The sequence below is a fragment of the Panthera pardus genome, unplaced genomic scaffold, assembly GCF_024362965.1.
Source record: "Panthera pardus isolate Hobbes unplaced genomic scaffold, ASM2436296v1 HiC_scaffold_4, whole genome shotgun sequence".
Taxonomy (NCBI): domain Eukaryota; kingdom Metazoa; phylum Chordata; class Mammalia; order Carnivora; family Felidae; genus Panthera; species Panthera pardus.
The window spans coordinates 7,543,738-7,559,954 of NW_026526969.1; the positions used below are offsets into that span (position 1 = coordinate 7,543,738).

Below are 16,217 nucleotides of genomic sequence, written 5' to 3' on the forward strand. Positions count from 1 at the left end.
TGGTCCCCGCAAAGGTCTGGACCCACTCACGGAATTCCTGAGGGATGGGAAAAGGAAGAGACATCCCACGTCCTGGGGGGCCATGCCTGAAACGAGCAGAGCAGCTGGAAGGTCTGGCCACAGCTCCCAGGCACGTGGCTGCGGGCACCCACCAGCCTCCTGCACCCCGGGAGTCACAGAGCACGGGCACCAGTGTCGCTGCAACCATGTGTTTATTTGAAATGTGCAAAGCTGAACACGCAAGTGCAAATCTAACCTAGGAGGATCGGCCAGTGGCCCCAAGGTGGCCATGCAACGATGGCCCACGGCCAGTTCTGCTTGGCTGAGAAAAACACCTGGGCCCCTTGGACCAGTCCTTGGGTCTGAAGACCCTGAAGCCCAGGGGCTCACTGGAGACCCGTCCTTGCCTAGAAGCCAAAATAGCTTGCTAAAGAAGAAAGCAAAACTCACAGTGGGTCTGGGGGCAGGAAGGAGGTCATGGAAAACTATCCCGTGCCCGCCGGGGCCTCCCCTTCTTGGGGTGGGGTGGGGACTCAAAGCCTGCTGGCCTGTTAGGAAGGGCCCTCTATCTCTTGGGGAGTGGTGGTAGATCCTAGGGGGGCCCTAGAGGATCCCAGAGTCTGGCACAGAGAGGCCCATGGGTTGCCAGCTGGATTAACCATGGCCAGAATCAGTGAGGACTCCATCAGCATCATAACTGGGAGGTGACTGCCACCAGGCCTGATGGCCAGGCTGTGGGTGGCGCCCCTAAGATGGGGCTGAGGGGGCCCCTTGGACCTTAGCCTGGCTGGGCCTTGGGGGCTTTTTGGACCTAGAGGGCCTGATATGGCTAAGACATTCTTTTAAGGGGGCACGGTGGGGGGGGGGAACCTGGACCTCTGGCACCGGTGGGTGGTTTCTTAGGGGAATTCTCTAGGGAAGTCTAAATCATTAGAAGCAGCTGAACAAGCAGGGGGGCAGAATGCAGCCATCACTGTCGTGTCGGGGGGGGGCCCCCGGGGACTCATTGCCACAAGTCACCGGCGGCCGCCCCATTGTCATTCTCGTGGAACTTGTGCAGGTGATCAGCGAACCTGTTGGGGACAGAAACCTTTGCTGAGACCAAGTGTAAAAAGGAGAGAAGTGCTTGTGTGTGTGTGGAGGGGGGCACGGGGATCCCCAGGGGGCGTGCACCATGTGACAGGGTAGGTGCTGGGGAGCCGGGCGTAGGGGGCAGGTGAGGGGCTGGGGGTGGGGAACACGGGAGGAGCTCGGTGGGGCTGGGGGGCTCAGTGCAGGGCTGTGGTGGGACTCGGGTGATGTCCTCACTTCTTAGCGCAGAAGGTGGCACAGTCCCTCTCCATGCTCTCGCTCCACGCCAGCTTGTAGAGCACCTGGCCAGGCAGAGACACAGTGAGCCGTCTGTCCTGCCTCACCCCCACTCCTGCCGTCTACCCCCAGACCCTGGGCCTGGCTTCCCGGCGGCACATGATGGTTCTCACGGCCCAGACCCCAGGGCGGGAGGGCCTCAGAGATGCCCCTGTGCCCACCTGTGTCACACACGGCCAGACGGGCCTGGACACGGAGGCACGGTCCTTAACATTGTAACCTATTGGCCCTGGGGTGGGAGTTGGAGCCCAGGCTAACCATGTAGGGGCCTTGCTGGGGACCGGAGTCCCCGAGGCCGGAGCCTTCCGCAGGCACGCCCTACCCTCTCCAATTCCCTGACTCAGCGGACTTGCAGACATCATTAGGCCGTGCCCTCTAACTGGACCATCACTCTGCATCTGAGGAGATTCAGTTCAAGACGTCCCTGCTTGTGCAGCCCACCTGGCTGGCCCTTAGTAGAGTTTTCAGACCTTCTTTCCTGCCTGCCTCAGGCTTCCACAGTGGCCATTCTAGGCCCCCGAGCCCCTCTAGGCCCGGCCCCTGGATGGAGTCAGCCAGGCTGTTTCCACAGAGCAAGCACCTGGGCTGTAGCCCCAGCCAGAGGGAGAGAAGGGGCGAGAAGTGGCCAAGGGTAGACGGTATGGCTTAGGGTTGGCCCAGGGTGCCACGCCACGATAATAGGGACCCCGCTGCCCTTGGAGGTCCGGGAAGCGTGGTGAAGGCAGTCCTGGCTGCCTGCCTGGATACTCACCAGGAAGACCAAGCAATGCAGGAACAGTGTGTAGAAGAAGCCAATGGTGCGTGCTATCTTATTGGAGAGAACCAGTCGTCCCTGGGGAGCAACAAGGTGTGGAGTGGGGAGGGGACAGGCCTCAGCCAGCCCTGAAGGGCCGCCCTGGGTTCCTGCACAGAGGGACCCCCGGCAGCGAGAGGAGGGGAGGGCAGGCAGCGGGGCTGAGAAATCGGGCCCCAGGAGTGCTAAGGAATGGCGCCCCCTGCGGCATCATTCCAGAACCTACCATGAATGGTGCTACCAAGAGGAGCTGTCCTGGACAGGGAGGGACCCTGTTCTAGGTCCCACAGCCACTCATGGCAGGGCCTGTGAGGGGTGAGTGGGGTCCCTGGGGCCTCTCCAGACCGGACGGAGGGCAGGTGTCTTTGGAGGCCCAGAGTCAGAGGTTCGGCTGGGCGTGGAGGAGGGGACTCACCATGCTGAGTGTGGCCTTGTCCCAAGGGCTCAGGCTCAGGTACTTCCGCTGCCGCTCCTGAAGGGGGGGAGATGATGAGGAGAGGACCCCGAGGGTCCCACAGGCCCTGGCGTGCCGCAGAGAGGGACCGTGCCCTGCCGTTCCTGCAGAACCCCAGGGGGCTGCCGGGGCCTCCCTGGTGTCCCGTTCCACTCGGTGGCACACCTAGGCTCACCCGACCCCTGTGTGAGCAACTCCCACCATAGCTGCCTCCCTCTGCCCTCTTCGGAGGCCCATTCTCCCTGGCGGGGTCTCTGCAGCCAGAGACGGGGGGCTCCCGGAGGCCCCTTGACATGGGGAGCTCCGTGCTTGTCTGCCTGACCCCCGAGCATGCACGTGGGGTTCACCCACTCGCTGTCACGCATCCCCACCGAGCCGTCAGATATTCTGGGCGCCCTTGGCCTGCCCGGCGTGGACCCTGGGCTTCCGCGGCCCCAAAGCAGGCACGGAGGCCACGCCGGTGGTCTGGGGTGTGTGTGGGGCCGTGGGGCCGAGCGCAGGGCGAGGCCGGGCCTGAGCGAACAGACCAGGGCTGGTGGCGTGGGGAGTGAGGGCGGGCTGAGGCCCGGTCAGCTGGTGGGTCCTCCGGGCTTCCGGGCAGCCCCCGTGGCCGGGCCAGTGAGGGCGTCTGCCCTGCTCTGAGGCCGGGCTCACGCACCCGCCTGCTGAAGGAGGAGAAGGGGTCCAGGCGCTCCTCGTACTGGGAGGAGTACCGCAGCTCTGTGTCGTCACTGCTGCCACTCTGCAGGAAGAGGAGAGACCCAGTCACCAAGGGCCCGGCAGGGAGGCCAGGGATAAGGCTCTGCGGCTGGCAGGATCACCCGGGAGCCTCAGTTCCTCATCAGCACAGCGGAGGCGAGGGAGGGGCCCCGCACCCTAGAGCTGGGAGTGGGCTGGGTGACAGCAGGCTGGGGCCACACGTCTAGGAGCATTGCCATGGGGGTCTGGGCCGCCTGACTCCGGGCAGGTAGTGGGAACGAAAAGCCCAGTCTGGGGCTGGAACGCCCAGCACAGGCAGGGCTGGACCAGTGCAGGGAAGTGGGTTTGGAAGGGGTTCGCTGGGAGCGTGCAGGGTGGCCGGGGGGCATGGGCGGGCACCTTAGAGGTGAGATGGTCACACTCGCCCCAGCCGCGGGCACTGGGTACATGGCGCTAGTCTGCACAGAGTCTGAGCGCCCTCTGCTGGCCTGAGTACAGTTCCAACAGGTGCAGTGGGCGATCGTGGCTGAGGCTCTTGTCCTAGGGTGGCCCCCCCGCCGGGACCCTTCCACAGGCCACTCTGTCTCCCTACGGTCACAAAGGGTTTCCTCGCACGAGGAGGTCCCGTGTGAAGCCGAGGGGCTGAGAGAGAAGCCAGGGAGGGCACTCCGAGGCTCAGAATGGAATAGGTGTTTGTTCTGCTTTTCTGGATTGTTTTGGGGGATATTGGAGCCAATTCGTTTTTTTGTTTTTTGTTTTTTTTTTTAAAGAATGTAAGTTTAAAAAACCTATGGATTCCCCAGGGCCTATCCTGCATGTTAAAATCCCTGGATCCTAAGATCAACTAGGAGACCACTCCCACTTCTTGGAGGGGCCTCTTGTAGCACCTCACCACCCCCCGACTGCTTCTGAGGAATGCACCTGCACAAAGGCTCCGCTGTGGGGGGCTCTCCCCGGCTTAGGGAGGACCGCCGGTAGGCAGGGCGGGCTGGATGGCCTCTGAGGGCTCCTATGCCCAGTGCTGCCCAGCAGGTCACTGTCTCCAACCCTCTGGCCTTGGAGGGCCCCGTCGACCCCTCTCCCTGCCTGGGCCTACACCTGGGGCTGAAATCGGGGAGGGCGCTTACACGGCCCGGGTAGCTCTGCAGGAACTTGATCTTCTCGAAGAGCTTGATGTTGTCGGCACGCAAACTGTCCAGCTCGCTCTGCAGGGCTTGGATGGTGTGCTGGGCCAGGCGGTTCTCCTGGGGGCAGGCGGGCGGGTAGGCAGTGGGCAGGTGGGCGGGCAGGCAGGGCCCGCGGCGGAAGGGGAGGTGGGGGGGTGGAGAGGCCACCAGGCTGGCACAAGTATTCCTCCATCTACCTGGAGCCCCTTCTTTCCCTGTGGCTATCTCCCTGACCTTCTAGACTCTGGCAAGTCCCCCTTCTCCTCCTGTGACCCACCCTCAGCAGAAGACAGATTGGGGTCAGGTTTCTTCATGTTTTGTTTGTTTATGGTATCATCAACCTTTTATAAAGTTATATATATATATATATATATATTATACATAGTATATATAATAAACACTTAAAGTATGTATAGTACATATACCTATAGTATATATACTATATATATATACTTTAAATGTTTATTTTTGAGAGAGAGAGAGAGAGAGAGAGAAAGTGGGGAAGGGGCAGAGAGAGGGAGACACAGAATCCGAAGCAGGCTCCAGGCTCTGAGCTTTCAGCACAGAGCCTGACGTGGGGCTCGAACCCAAGAACTGGGAGATCATGACCTGAACCGAAGTCGGACACTCAACTGACTGAGCCACCCAGATGCCCCTATAAAGCTATATAGTTTTTAATGTTTTATTTATTTTGAGAGACAGAGAATGAGCAAGGAAGGGGCAGAGAGGGAGGGAGAGAGAATCCCAAGCAGGGTCCGCACTGTCAGCGCAGAGCTTGATGCGGGGCTCGAACTCATGAACCATGAACTCATGACCTGAGCTGAAATCAAGAGTCGGACGCTTAAACTGCCCAGGCGCCCCTGGTGCCATCAACCTTTAAAAAACCATCAAGATGTAATTTGTATAATAAACGCCACTGTCTTCAAGTATACGGTTCAGTTTTCTAAAACAGGCACAGTGTGATGTAACCATCCCCATCATCCCCTTTCACAATATCCTTATTACCCCAACAGGAAACTCCAAACCCATCGGTCATTCCCTCTTCCTGTCTTTTTCGATTTGCCTCTTCTGGACACTTCGTATAAACGGAATCATACACTATGTACATGATTTTAATGTTTGCCCATCCAGGAGCAAACGAGAGGGGACCTTATTTGTCAGCTTATTCCAATGCTTAAGTCGCTGTTTCCTTCATACTGTTAACAATTCAAACAGGACTAAACAGTATGTGGGAACAGGATGGCTCCGTATGGAATTGCCAAATGATCCAGGAATCCCACTTCTGGGTATCTACCGGGCAGAGCTGAAAGCAGGGACTCGAGGAAATTTTGGTCCACCCGTGTTCATGGCAGCATCGTTCACAGGCACCAAAAGATGGGAGCAAACCAAGGGACCGCTGATGGATGAATGGATGACCAACATTTGGTCTAGAGCACAACAGAATACTACTCAGGAAGGAAGGGCATTCGGACACCTGCTACAGCATGGATGGACCTTGAAGACATTATGGTCAGTGAAATAAGCCAGTGCACAAACAAATACTGTACGATTCCACTTAGGTGAGGCCCCCGGCGTAGTCAAATGACAGACACAGAGAGTAGAAGGGTGGCTAGCGGGGGCTGGGGGAACGTGGGGTTAGTGTTTAATGGGGGACAGAGTTTCTGTTTGGGAAGACGAAGAGAATTCTGGAGATGGACGGTGGTGATGTTCGTCCAACGCCGTGAATGTACTTAATGCCCCTGAACTGAACACTTAAAAATGGTTAAGATGATAAATTTTATGTTATGTGTGTTTTGCCACAATTTTTAAAAAGTGAGTCCCTTAATTAAAAAAAAAACTGGATTTTTAAAGCAAAAGGTGGAATTCTAGAAAACGTTTTTCCTCCCATTTAATCTATTTTTAAGACCTCCTGTTAAGGGCTGCATAGGATTCCACTGTGCGGCTGTCCCTGGTCCTCAAGGAGAGTGTTTCCAGCCCGTGCTGTGAGGGGAGCGGTTCCGACCATCTTTGTTTGAAGCCTCTAGCTGTGGAGCCCAGATCGCAGGAGGTCCTGTTGGGTCGGGCCCACCCTTGGACCCGCAGTGGTCATTGAACATCGGCCTCCCCTTGGGCCGAGCCTGAAAATCCCATGGGGGCAACTGTGGGTTTGGAGAGGAAAGGTCTAGAAGCTCCCTCATCAGCTCAAACAGTGACTCTCCCCGGCTCCTGCTTGCACTGGACAAGATCGGGGATGACCTGGGCTGGCTCTGTGGGGAGGGGAGTCCGTAGGGTCCCCAAGGCCAGGATGGTGCCACCTCCCAGTATGCCTCTGGTCTGTCACTGGGCCCTCTGCAGTCTGGTTCCAGCGTCCACCCCCTCGGGGCGGGGGAGGGAGGGGGAAACGCCCTGGCCTGGGACTTTGTGTCCAGGATATTCCTTGCTCATGCCCCTTTCACTTCCTCCCTGACCCCACTCTCGTTTCCTGTTCCCCTTTCCGGAACCACAGCCGTCCTGCTGGCACCGCAGTCGCCATCCAAGGGTCAGCAGCACCCACGGGGAGGCGCCTCACGGTAAAGGTCACCTTTGCAGACCACCCCTACCTCACGGCACGCCTCCAGGAAGGCCCCTCAGCCTGGCGCTCTCCCGATCCTTACAGAGCTCCTCAACAGTTCCAGATTGTTCCTCCTTACAGGGCTCCAAGACCTCGTTCTCTCCAACCTGCTCTTGCCTCTGGTCCCCCACCTGATTTAGATGTTTCTTCCAGGACAATGGTGACCACCCCCCAGTCATCTTCTGAGGCCAAGTTCTGTCCCGAATTGGCTGCCGAGTGGCCCTTCTTACGCTCCCTTCGGACCGTGTCACTGCCCTGCTTAAGTCCTCGGGCAGCGCCCCCGCCTGCCAGTAGGGCACTCTGGGTCTTAGGGCACAGCCTTTCTGGTTTTGTTGGCCGCTTAGCCTCCTCTACTATCCTTTCAAAGCCCAGCGTGGCATAACCTCCTCCAGGAAGCCCTCCCAGACCGCACGGAACACATCTAACCCCTCTGAGGTGACACCCCCCTCCTCTCCAAGCCTGTGTGTCCCCCACTGCGTCCTCAGGTCCAAGGGGTGTAAGGGAGGGAAGAACGTGACTCACGGCCTCCAGCTCCTGGTTCCGGGCGCGGAAGCGCTCCCTCTGGCTGGAGATGATGGAAAGCAGCGAGTCTACCTGGCCCTCGGGGAGGGTGCCGCTGGCTGGTGCCGAGGGGCCTAGGATGTAGGGGGAGAGTGTCCTGGGGTGGTGGGAGGCAGAACCCACCAGTGGGCCCTCAGCTGGAGCAGCCCCAGCTCTGACGGAGCTCTGGCCAAGTGCCATGAGGGCAGAGGCATAGGTGTCTGAGCACAAGGTGCTGGGCGGTTGGGGAAACAGAAGGGTGGCCAACAGAAGAGGTGCGACAGGGAACAGGGATCCTGGGAGGGGAGGGCCACGCTGTCGGAGGGTTAGGCCCCAAAGCCCCCTCCTCATTCCTCTGTACTTGAGTCTGAGACCCCTGCATCTGTCAGACTCGGGCCCCGGCTCCTGGGGAAGCAAAGGGACGCTGAAGGTGCCGGGAAGCCACGAGAGCCCCCGCTCCAGCGTCCTGGCCCCGGAGCCCTGGGTTCCGCCTCAATACCAAGACCGGAGGAGGCCACCTCCCCGGCAGCGCAGGGGGCTCCCTGACAGCATCTCAGTGCTGAGGCCTCCCGTGGGGAGCTGTCGACAGGCCACTGGCAGGGCAGAGGGGGTCAGGGTCCTAGGAGGGGGTGTCAAGCTAAGGCACAGAAAGGCAAGTAGGGGGGACTCAGCCCCCTCGTTTAGGTTGCTGCTGCATTGGTGGGCTGGGGGACCCTGACCTCTGAGGGAGGGGAGTGCCCTTTAGGGATCAGCGCTCAGACTGTAGCACCTCTCCTCTCCCTGCTCCTGCCCCGCGCATCGCTGCCTGGGAGACAGGTCAGCCCGTGCTTACCATAGAACAGGGCAGTGGCCTCCTTGATGGGCTCTGGGATCTTCTCCAGGCCGTGCTCAGCGGCGCCCTGCAGGGGAGAGGAAGAGGCCCCTCCATACGTGCCACCGAACATGCCCTTTCGGGGTGCCAAGCAGATGGGGGGCAAGGCCCAGGCAGGGCGGCCTGGCGGCAGGGCTGGGCACGCTGGTGGCCACGAGAGGCCTGGAGACGGTGCCTTACATGGGCCGCCAAAGGGAAGGCTGGGCCTTAAATTGACCCTGAGGCGGGAGCTCAGCGGCGGTGCTGTCACGGGGCCACTCGGCCCTGCCCGCCAGCCTGCTGGGTGACCTGGGCCGGCCCGGCTGCTCTCGCCGAGCCCCATTTCTTCATCTATAAAATGAGGTGGGGGACAGAGCAGAGTGACTTCCAAGGGCCCTGTGTCCCAGCCTTCCATGCTCTTGCGGCCTCAGTCCTCTAGCTGTGGGATGGCTGGGTGAGCCCACAGCTCCCAGGGCCCAGTTCCAAGCCGGCGCCTGGACACAGGGTGCCTCATGCCAGCTCCAGGAAGCCTGCCCCCTGTGCCCTGTGGTCCGGCGTCCCGGAACCGGGCCTTTGCGGTGACGTGTGCAGGCGATGCTCAGAGGCTGTGGGTGACAGCCCCCGCGGGCCTTGTGGGGGCCGGTGGACACCAGCTGCCTGAGGACCGGGCTGGTCAACCTGCAGAGTTGCAATTTCCAAGACTCAAAGCCTGGGGCTGGCGGTGAGGGGGCAGGGTGGAGGGGGTGGGCTCACCTCGGCGTCTGGCCGCTGAATGGACTGGATGGTACTGAGGTCCTGCTCCAAGCGGGCGATCAGGTCCCTCTGCTCAGCGGCCGTGGCCATGGCCTCGGTGACGTGGGCTTGCAGATCTGCGCAGCGCCCTGTGCCAGAGGAAGACGTGGTCATCAGAGGGAGCCTGGTGTGGCCCGTGCTGCCTCTCCAACCCACAGCCTGTGCCGCTGCCTAAGGCACCACCATTAGGCCAACCAGCGAGGCCAGGGGTGCTCCTGGCTCTAAGAACTCATTACGCGGGGACGGGAAGGAGCCCAGGTCGGGGATGCGGGAGGAACGGGTCCACTCTGGCTCTGTCGTGACCAGCCTGGCCAGCCCCTGGCCCGCTCCAGGCCTCGCTTTGCCTCTGTCAAGCAAGACAAGGAGGTGGAACCCGGCAAACCCCACGTTCCTTCCAGGGCCGGTGCCCTGGGATAACGACCAGAGCGAGGCCTCGGGGTAGGAGTCAGAGAGAAAGGTATCAGCAGGCGGTAGGAGGCGCAGGGGTGGGCAGGCCCCCTGCAGATCCGGCAGGAGGTGGGGGAGTGAGGGGTCCCGCCTCTGGAGCTCAAGGCCAGACTGCTTGGCCTCTTCCTCAACAGGCTCTGGCCCAGTGAGGGGGGTGGGGTGGCCCCCCAAGAAACCTCTGATCCACCCACGTGCCACCCGAGTGTCTTCGCAACGGCGCCAATCCAAAATAATTTTGTGTGGAGACTTCCCTGTCCTGGAGGGTGGGAGATATTGGGGAGATCTAATCCAGGCCCTGGTGGGTGCCATCAGCAGCCAGTGGCAGGGGGGACGGCGGGGGCCCCGGGGGCCAGCCGACCTGAGCTTGAGGTCTGGCTCTGCTTCTGGTTGGCTGCGACTCTGGGCAGCAGCATGGCCCTGTCTGGGCCTCAACAGAGAAGGTGCTGGAGGCCTGAGGCCCTGGGCGCTGTCCTCTGGGATAGACTGCATGGCCACCAGGGGGCACTGTGACACCAGAAATGCCCAAAGGCTCGAGGCTATGGGCAGTGTCAGGAGAACTGCCCGTCCTCTCCCCATCACAGTGATTCGCCCTCAATCACTGTGCCGCCTGCTGACCTGCTGGCCAACCTGGCCTTGGCCGTGCTCAGCGTCCCGGGCTGGGGGGGGGGGCAGCTGACCCCACCCCTACCTGCTCCATCTCCCGGGGGCCCACTGCACGCCCGAGTTCTTTACACATCTCCTAACAATTCAATCAGGCAGAAAAGGCGATCCCCATTTTATAGATGAAAAACTGAGACCTCCTGGTCCAGGCCCAAACCTAAGGGGGTCCACTCCTGGCCATGTCGGGGCCCTTCCCCACCGCAGGGTCTGCACCGGTTCAGGCCCTGAATGGCCTTCTTCCTTCAGACATCGGTACCCGGCAGGTAGGTGGTGGTGGTGAAAGTGAGGGTCGGGGTGGGGGAGGGGGTTGGGGGAAGAGGTTGGATCTAAGGGCAGGGTCAGTTCATGGAGGGAGAGCTGTGGGGGTGGGGGAGCAGAGTTGGGGTCTGGCCTTCGGGCCGTAGGCCCTGGGGACAGAAGGGACAGAGAGGCCAGCAAGAGGATTCCTTGATCTGCCACCGGCGTGTGGCCATTCCAGCACAGTCCTGGCCGGGCCCCTGGGGTAAGGACCATCTGCAGCTCCTGGAACCCGTGGTGGGCACGGGGGAGCGGAGGGGGCGCCCCGCCCAGGTTTCCTGTGCCTTCGTGCCTGTGCCCGCTGCTGTGGGTGTGGGCACACGTTCCCTGCCCACGCACACACGTGACACTGGGCACGTGAGGGGCCTTGACAGCAAACCCTGTGTTCTGGGCCGCCCCAGACGCTGGGTCCGCCACCGAGGGGACCGCTGCGGGGGGGGGGGGGGGGGGGGCAAAGCTGGGTGTTGGGAATGGCCGTCCCCGAAGCGGTGGCTCTGTGCAGATCTGAGGGCTGGCGGGCACGCACTCGCAGCGGACCCGGTGGACCGCTGCCCCAGGGGTGCGGGGAAGAGGCTGGGCACGGCGGGCCAGCGGAGGGGAAGGGGTAAGGCTGAAGGATGGCCCCGGGTGTGGTGGGACACGGGAGGCCCCAGAGCCAGGACCTGGACGCCGTCGAGGAGCCCAGCCAGACCCCGGCGGCGAACCGTCGCTCCACGCCGCGGGGACGAGAATGACCGCGTGGGCATCCCCAAAGGAGGGACCTCAGTTAGAGACCCTGTTTGGCACTTGGGACACAGAGTCCCGAGCCACTTAAAGCTGCTACGTGAGGGTCCCCTGGCTGCCACCTCCTTGCTTTCCTCTGCCTCCTCTACCGGGGGAAGGAGCATCTCAGACCAAGAAGTTAGGGGTCACCTCTCCGGGTGGTCACTCAGTGGTGTCAAGGGAGGTCTGAGCCGGATTCTGGCGGAACTGGGCCTGAGTTCTGGCCCAGGGACAAGGCAGGAGAAGGTACTGGAGACAGTCGTGACCCCTTCGTCATACAGAACCCAGGGGGGGAAGCCCGTGCCTGGAACTGGCTCCCCAAGTGGGGAAGGGGAGAGCAGCAGCGTCGTTTGGCTTTGGCAAGTACAAAGTGCCAGTGGACCGGCTGAGGGGTCGTGTGGATGAGGGAGGGGGACCGGTGGCCGGAGGCAAGGAGAGCTCAGCAACCCCCACCACCCACCCACCCCTACCCCCCGCCAGGTCCCACCCCCAGGGCGGCAAACATGGAAGCCCAGAGAGAGCTGCCGTGAGAATGGCCAGAATCTTCAGGAACGCGGACACGTTCAGGGGTGTCCCAGAAAAGACCCAGAGAGGAGGTGGCAGGAAGCGGGGGGGGGGGGGGAACTCAGGAGGAAGCATGCCAAAGTGCCAAGGTGAATAGTGACTGTCAGTGAGTTAAGGAGGGGTCACCGGCGTCTCAAGAAAGGCTGAGCAAGGAGGCCGAGGGAAGCCACCGGTCAAGGGGTGGTGGAGCGGGAGCGGCAGGGGTGTGGAAGGACCTGGGGACAAGCCCACTCCAGACAGACACCGGATGCTGCCGTGCAGTGGGCAGAACCTGGAGCAGGAGGCATGCGGGATGCTGTATCTAAGAATGAGGGGGAAGCTTCTGGAGAGGGAGAGGCTGGGCAGGGGGAGGTGTGGGGGCAGGGGTGACTGATAGAGGAATGCCTGTGTGTGAGCCAGACAGCCTCCCCCCACACAAGTTCGGGGGACCTCGTCCTTCTGGGAGAATCCGGGAAGGCTTCCTGGAGGGTGCACTTCCCAGAGGGGAGAAGGAAATCCAAGCAACATCAAGGTCAAGACTTAAGGAGACTGGACTATGACTTAAGATCGAGGCACGATTTCGGACTGTGGGCCGATTAAATGCGCAACTTGTCACAACTGGACGGCAGGCCCGGGGGTGTGGTGCCCACAGCTTTCCCGGGGGTGGGGGACCCCGCGTCATTCCACCAGCCACTTGCCAGCCAGCTGGGAGTGCCGGGGCTGCTCGTCACACACCGTCTCTGCACCTGTCTGTCCCCACAGGTGCCCAGAGATGAGCGCTGAGGGCTCCCGCACCCGCAGTGGCAGCTCCCCTCGCCTCCCCCTGCCCCCACTCCCAGGCCAGAGGACCCTAGCCCGTGAGCGCCTTCTCTCCTGTGCCATCGGCTCTTGTGCTCCTGCCCACAAATACACCAGCGTGTTGACCTTGTTCTGGAACACACACACACACACACACACACACACACACACACACACACTCCTCTTGACTCCACTTCCCAAGTGTCCTTAAACCTTTCCCGTCTGACTTGGACGCCCACCATGCCAACTGTCCTCGCCAGGGTGGCTGATGACGTCGCACACGCTGCTGTGTCCCCAGCCCCCGTCTTACTGACCCACCAGCACCTGGCTTCTCAGGCCTCCTGCCCCCCCTTGCCTGTGCCGCCCCTTCTCCCTGCTCAGCTCTCAACACTGAGGCACCCGGAGCTGGCCGCGCACACTACTGTCCCGTCCCTTCCCTCTGGCCACCTTGCGTGCCTCTGAAAGCTGGTAACTCTCCAGCGTGCCGTCCAGGCCACTCCTCTCCCTGAGCTCACTGTGCGGAGTCCAAACAGGTCCCGCCTGAAGGCCGATCCCCCCCGCCCCCAAGCCTGCCTCACCCCAGCTGGACCCCCTTTGCACAGCCCAGGAGGTGGTATCCTCGGGGCGGTGGGAGCAGAGGCCAGGCCACCCGTGAGTGGCCGGGCCCAATTTCCTGGGGGCCACCCTCGCTCCTTCTCTATCACTCCTTTCATCTGATCTGTCTCAAGTCCTATCTTCGGCCCTACCATCAAAACACGTCCAGACTCCAATCGCTTTTCACGGCCTCTGCCAGCCCGTGCCGGTCGTCGGCTCTCGTCATTATGGTGACAGCTTCCTCACTGACTTCCCTTCTTCCACCCCCACTCCTACAATCACAAAGCAGCAGTCAGAGAGTCTTTTAAACAGTGAGATCGGACCACCTTCTGGTCACACCGTCCAGTGGGCCCTACATCCCTCAGAGTAATAGCCAAAACTCTACAACGGCCTCCGAGGCCTTCCTTGCCCTGCCCTGTCCTCATCTCTCTGACCTGGTTGCCTCCCACTCTTTCCCTTGGTGGCTGTGCTCCAGCTCGTCTGGCTCCCAGGCACACTGACACCACAGGACCTTTGCACTTACTGTTTCCCCTCTTCCTGGAATGTTCTGACCTCAGGCATTGGCCATAGTTCATTCCCTCCCCTCTGTCAAGACTCTGTTCACATGTTAGGTTCTTAAGGAGGCCTACCCTGACCTCCTGATTTAAAACTGTAACTCCTCTACTTGATTTTCCAGTTGTCCTCCTTCCTTTGTTTCTGTCCCATAACACTTATCACTGCCTAAAGCACTGTGGAATTCTCTCGCTTATTATGTCTACCGTCTGACAGCCCCCACTAAAAGGCAAGCTCCTTGTTTGTCCCCTGCTATCACTGCAGTGCCCAGATCAGTGGCACACAGTTAGCCCTTAATGCCTGCTAGCCGACGGGCTGAGTTTGCTCCCCCCAGCGGGGAAGCGCCCATTCCCTTAGGTGGAAAGTTGCAAAGGGATTTCCGGGGCCACACAGTCTCCCAGGTTGGGTCAGAGGTGGCCGGACACAGGCAGCAAGGGCCTGGCATGGCCAGCTGGTCTCTGCTGGTCCCACCACCTGATAACTGCCCAGGCCTCACCCAGAATCCTCTGGGCCATGCCCTGAATTGGGACTGCGGATCCATTTTTGACTTGGGCACATGCTGCCTCTCACTCCCGTGTGCCCTCCCTGCCTCCTGCAGATGGCTCTTCCTGTTTCAAGGCCACTCCCCATCAAGGTCTCCTGCCTTTTTCCAAGCCGGTGCTCCGGTGCCCCCTCAATGCCAATTACAGGCCCGAGCCTGGGCTGTGGTTGTGCACCTGCTCTGTCTCCCCTCTGGGCCGTGAACCACTTGAGGCTGCCGGACTCCTAGCCCGGAGCGTGTCCCCGGCACAGGGCAGTTGTCAGTGACGATCTGCTGACTAAGCCCGTGAAGGACTGGAGAGAGAGCTGCTGGGTGTGGGGGACTCGGCCGCCTCACCTGTGTGCCCGCCGTGTGTCACCGGGCATCACTGGCGGTGGTCAGGCCGCAGCCACTGGTGCTCTGGCTAACCCGCCAGAGGGCCCGGCCCTGCGTAGGGGCCCCTCCCGCCCCGGCACAAGGTGGACACAACTGTGACTAGAGGGAGCTTCTCCAGCCACTAAATCCAATGACACGACACCCACATCAACAGCTACAACTGCCACGTCCCGAGTGCCCGCTGTGGGTTGGGCGCTGCGCCTACAGGTGCCATCGCTCGGTCCCCCCCCACCCCCACCCTCAGCGGCCCTTCGAGTCCGGCATTATTATATCCCCTTCAAAGAGACAGAAATGGAATCTCAAAGACGTTAAAACTCATTCATTCTTTGCGAAAGGGTTTCCTGAGCATTGACCGGGACTTGCCCAAGGCCACCACCAGCCAGCTGGTAAGAGAAGACACTGGGAGTCCCGTGCGTTGCCACTTGACCGATGCCTCACTGGAAGGTGAGTGGGGTCCTCAAACCTCACTCCCTGGAGCCCCCTCCCCGCCCCCCGTTCCACCGTCCCAACAGAACAGCCTTTTACCTGTCCACAAACCAATTTCCTGGAAAAAAAAAAAAAAAAGCCCTTCCTAGTGATATCCTGGAAGAGGTACTAAGTTCTGAATGCCCAACACCGTGCACGCGCCCTGCTTCCTGCTTCTACTAAATTGGCTCACCCCACACTGGGTGGGCCAGATGCAGATCAAGGGCCTGGTGACCGGAAGCCCCCCACCAACATCAAAACAGCCCTCCGGGGCCCTCTGGGCTCTCAGCTCGGCCCCCCACACCCCTGCCCCCTCATAGGAACCGATGCCGCACCCAAGCGGAGACCAGCAAGCATGTGTCCCCCCAGAGCCGGCACGCTGGGGCTGCGGAGGAGGCAGGCCGTACCCCAAACACAAGCAGACAGGATCACGGCGGATGGCTCGCACACTCTAATACCTCCTGCGGCCCCTTGGACAACGCGGGCTTGAATCGCGCGGGTCCACTTAGACGGCGGGTGTTTTGAATAGTACCGTACCGCACACATATTTTCTCTTCCTTAGGGTTTTCTTGACAACGTTTTTTTCTCTAGCTGACTTTATTGTAGGAAGACAGTGTATCATACGTATAAATACAAAACGTGTTCAGCGACTACATTACCGGAAAGGTTTCGGGTCAACGGTAGTTGACATTAGTAGTTATGTTTTGGGGGAGTCCAGAGTTATGCGCGGATTTTCGGCTACATGGGGGGGGGTCGGCGCCCCAAACCTCCGTGTTTTCCAAGGCTCAACCGTTGTTTCACCCCCTGTATCACCAACCGTGTGTCCTCCGGGCATCAAACAAGGCACATCATTGCTCAGACTCACTTAACTGTAGGGGGAGGAGGGAGGCTGGGGGCCCAGCCGGGAGTAGGGCCACCCCCCGCCCCCCCC

At 60.7% G+C, this 16,217-nt stretch overlaps 1 protein-coding gene across 4 annotated transcripts in view; it reads right to left on the minus strand.

Annotated features, from left to right (window-relative positions):
* Window positions 1-193: 193 nt before the first annotated feature.
* The window catches only part of CUX1 (cut like homeobox 1), a 376,245-nt gene continuing 360,221 nt past the window's right edge, over window positions 194-16,217 (minus strand). For all 4 annotated transcript variants that reach the window (XM_053894158.1, XM_053894157.1, XM_053894156.1 and 1 more), the window contains exons 15-23: window positions 9,214-9,341; window positions 8,443-8,509; window positions 7,593-7,705; window positions 4,442-4,558; window positions 3,274-3,357; window positions 2,577-2,633; window positions 2,120-2,200; window positions 1,309-1,373; window positions 194-1,073 (exon numbers count right to left, since the gene is read on the minus strand). In XM_053894158.1, the coding sequence (XP_053750133.1) occupies window positions 1,004-1,073; window positions 1,309-1,373; window positions 2,120-2,200; window positions 2,577-2,633; window positions 3,274-3,357; window positions 4,442-4,558; window positions 7,593-7,705; window positions 8,443-8,509; window positions 9,214-9,341 (782 nt within the window). In that variant the 3' untranslated portion in view covers window positions 194-1,003. The remainder of the gene's footprint in view (window positions 1,074-1,308; window positions 1,374-2,119; window positions 2,201-2,576; window positions 2,634-3,273; window positions 3,358-4,441; window positions 4,559-7,592; window positions 7,706-8,442; window positions 8,510-9,213; window positions 9,342-16,217) is intronic.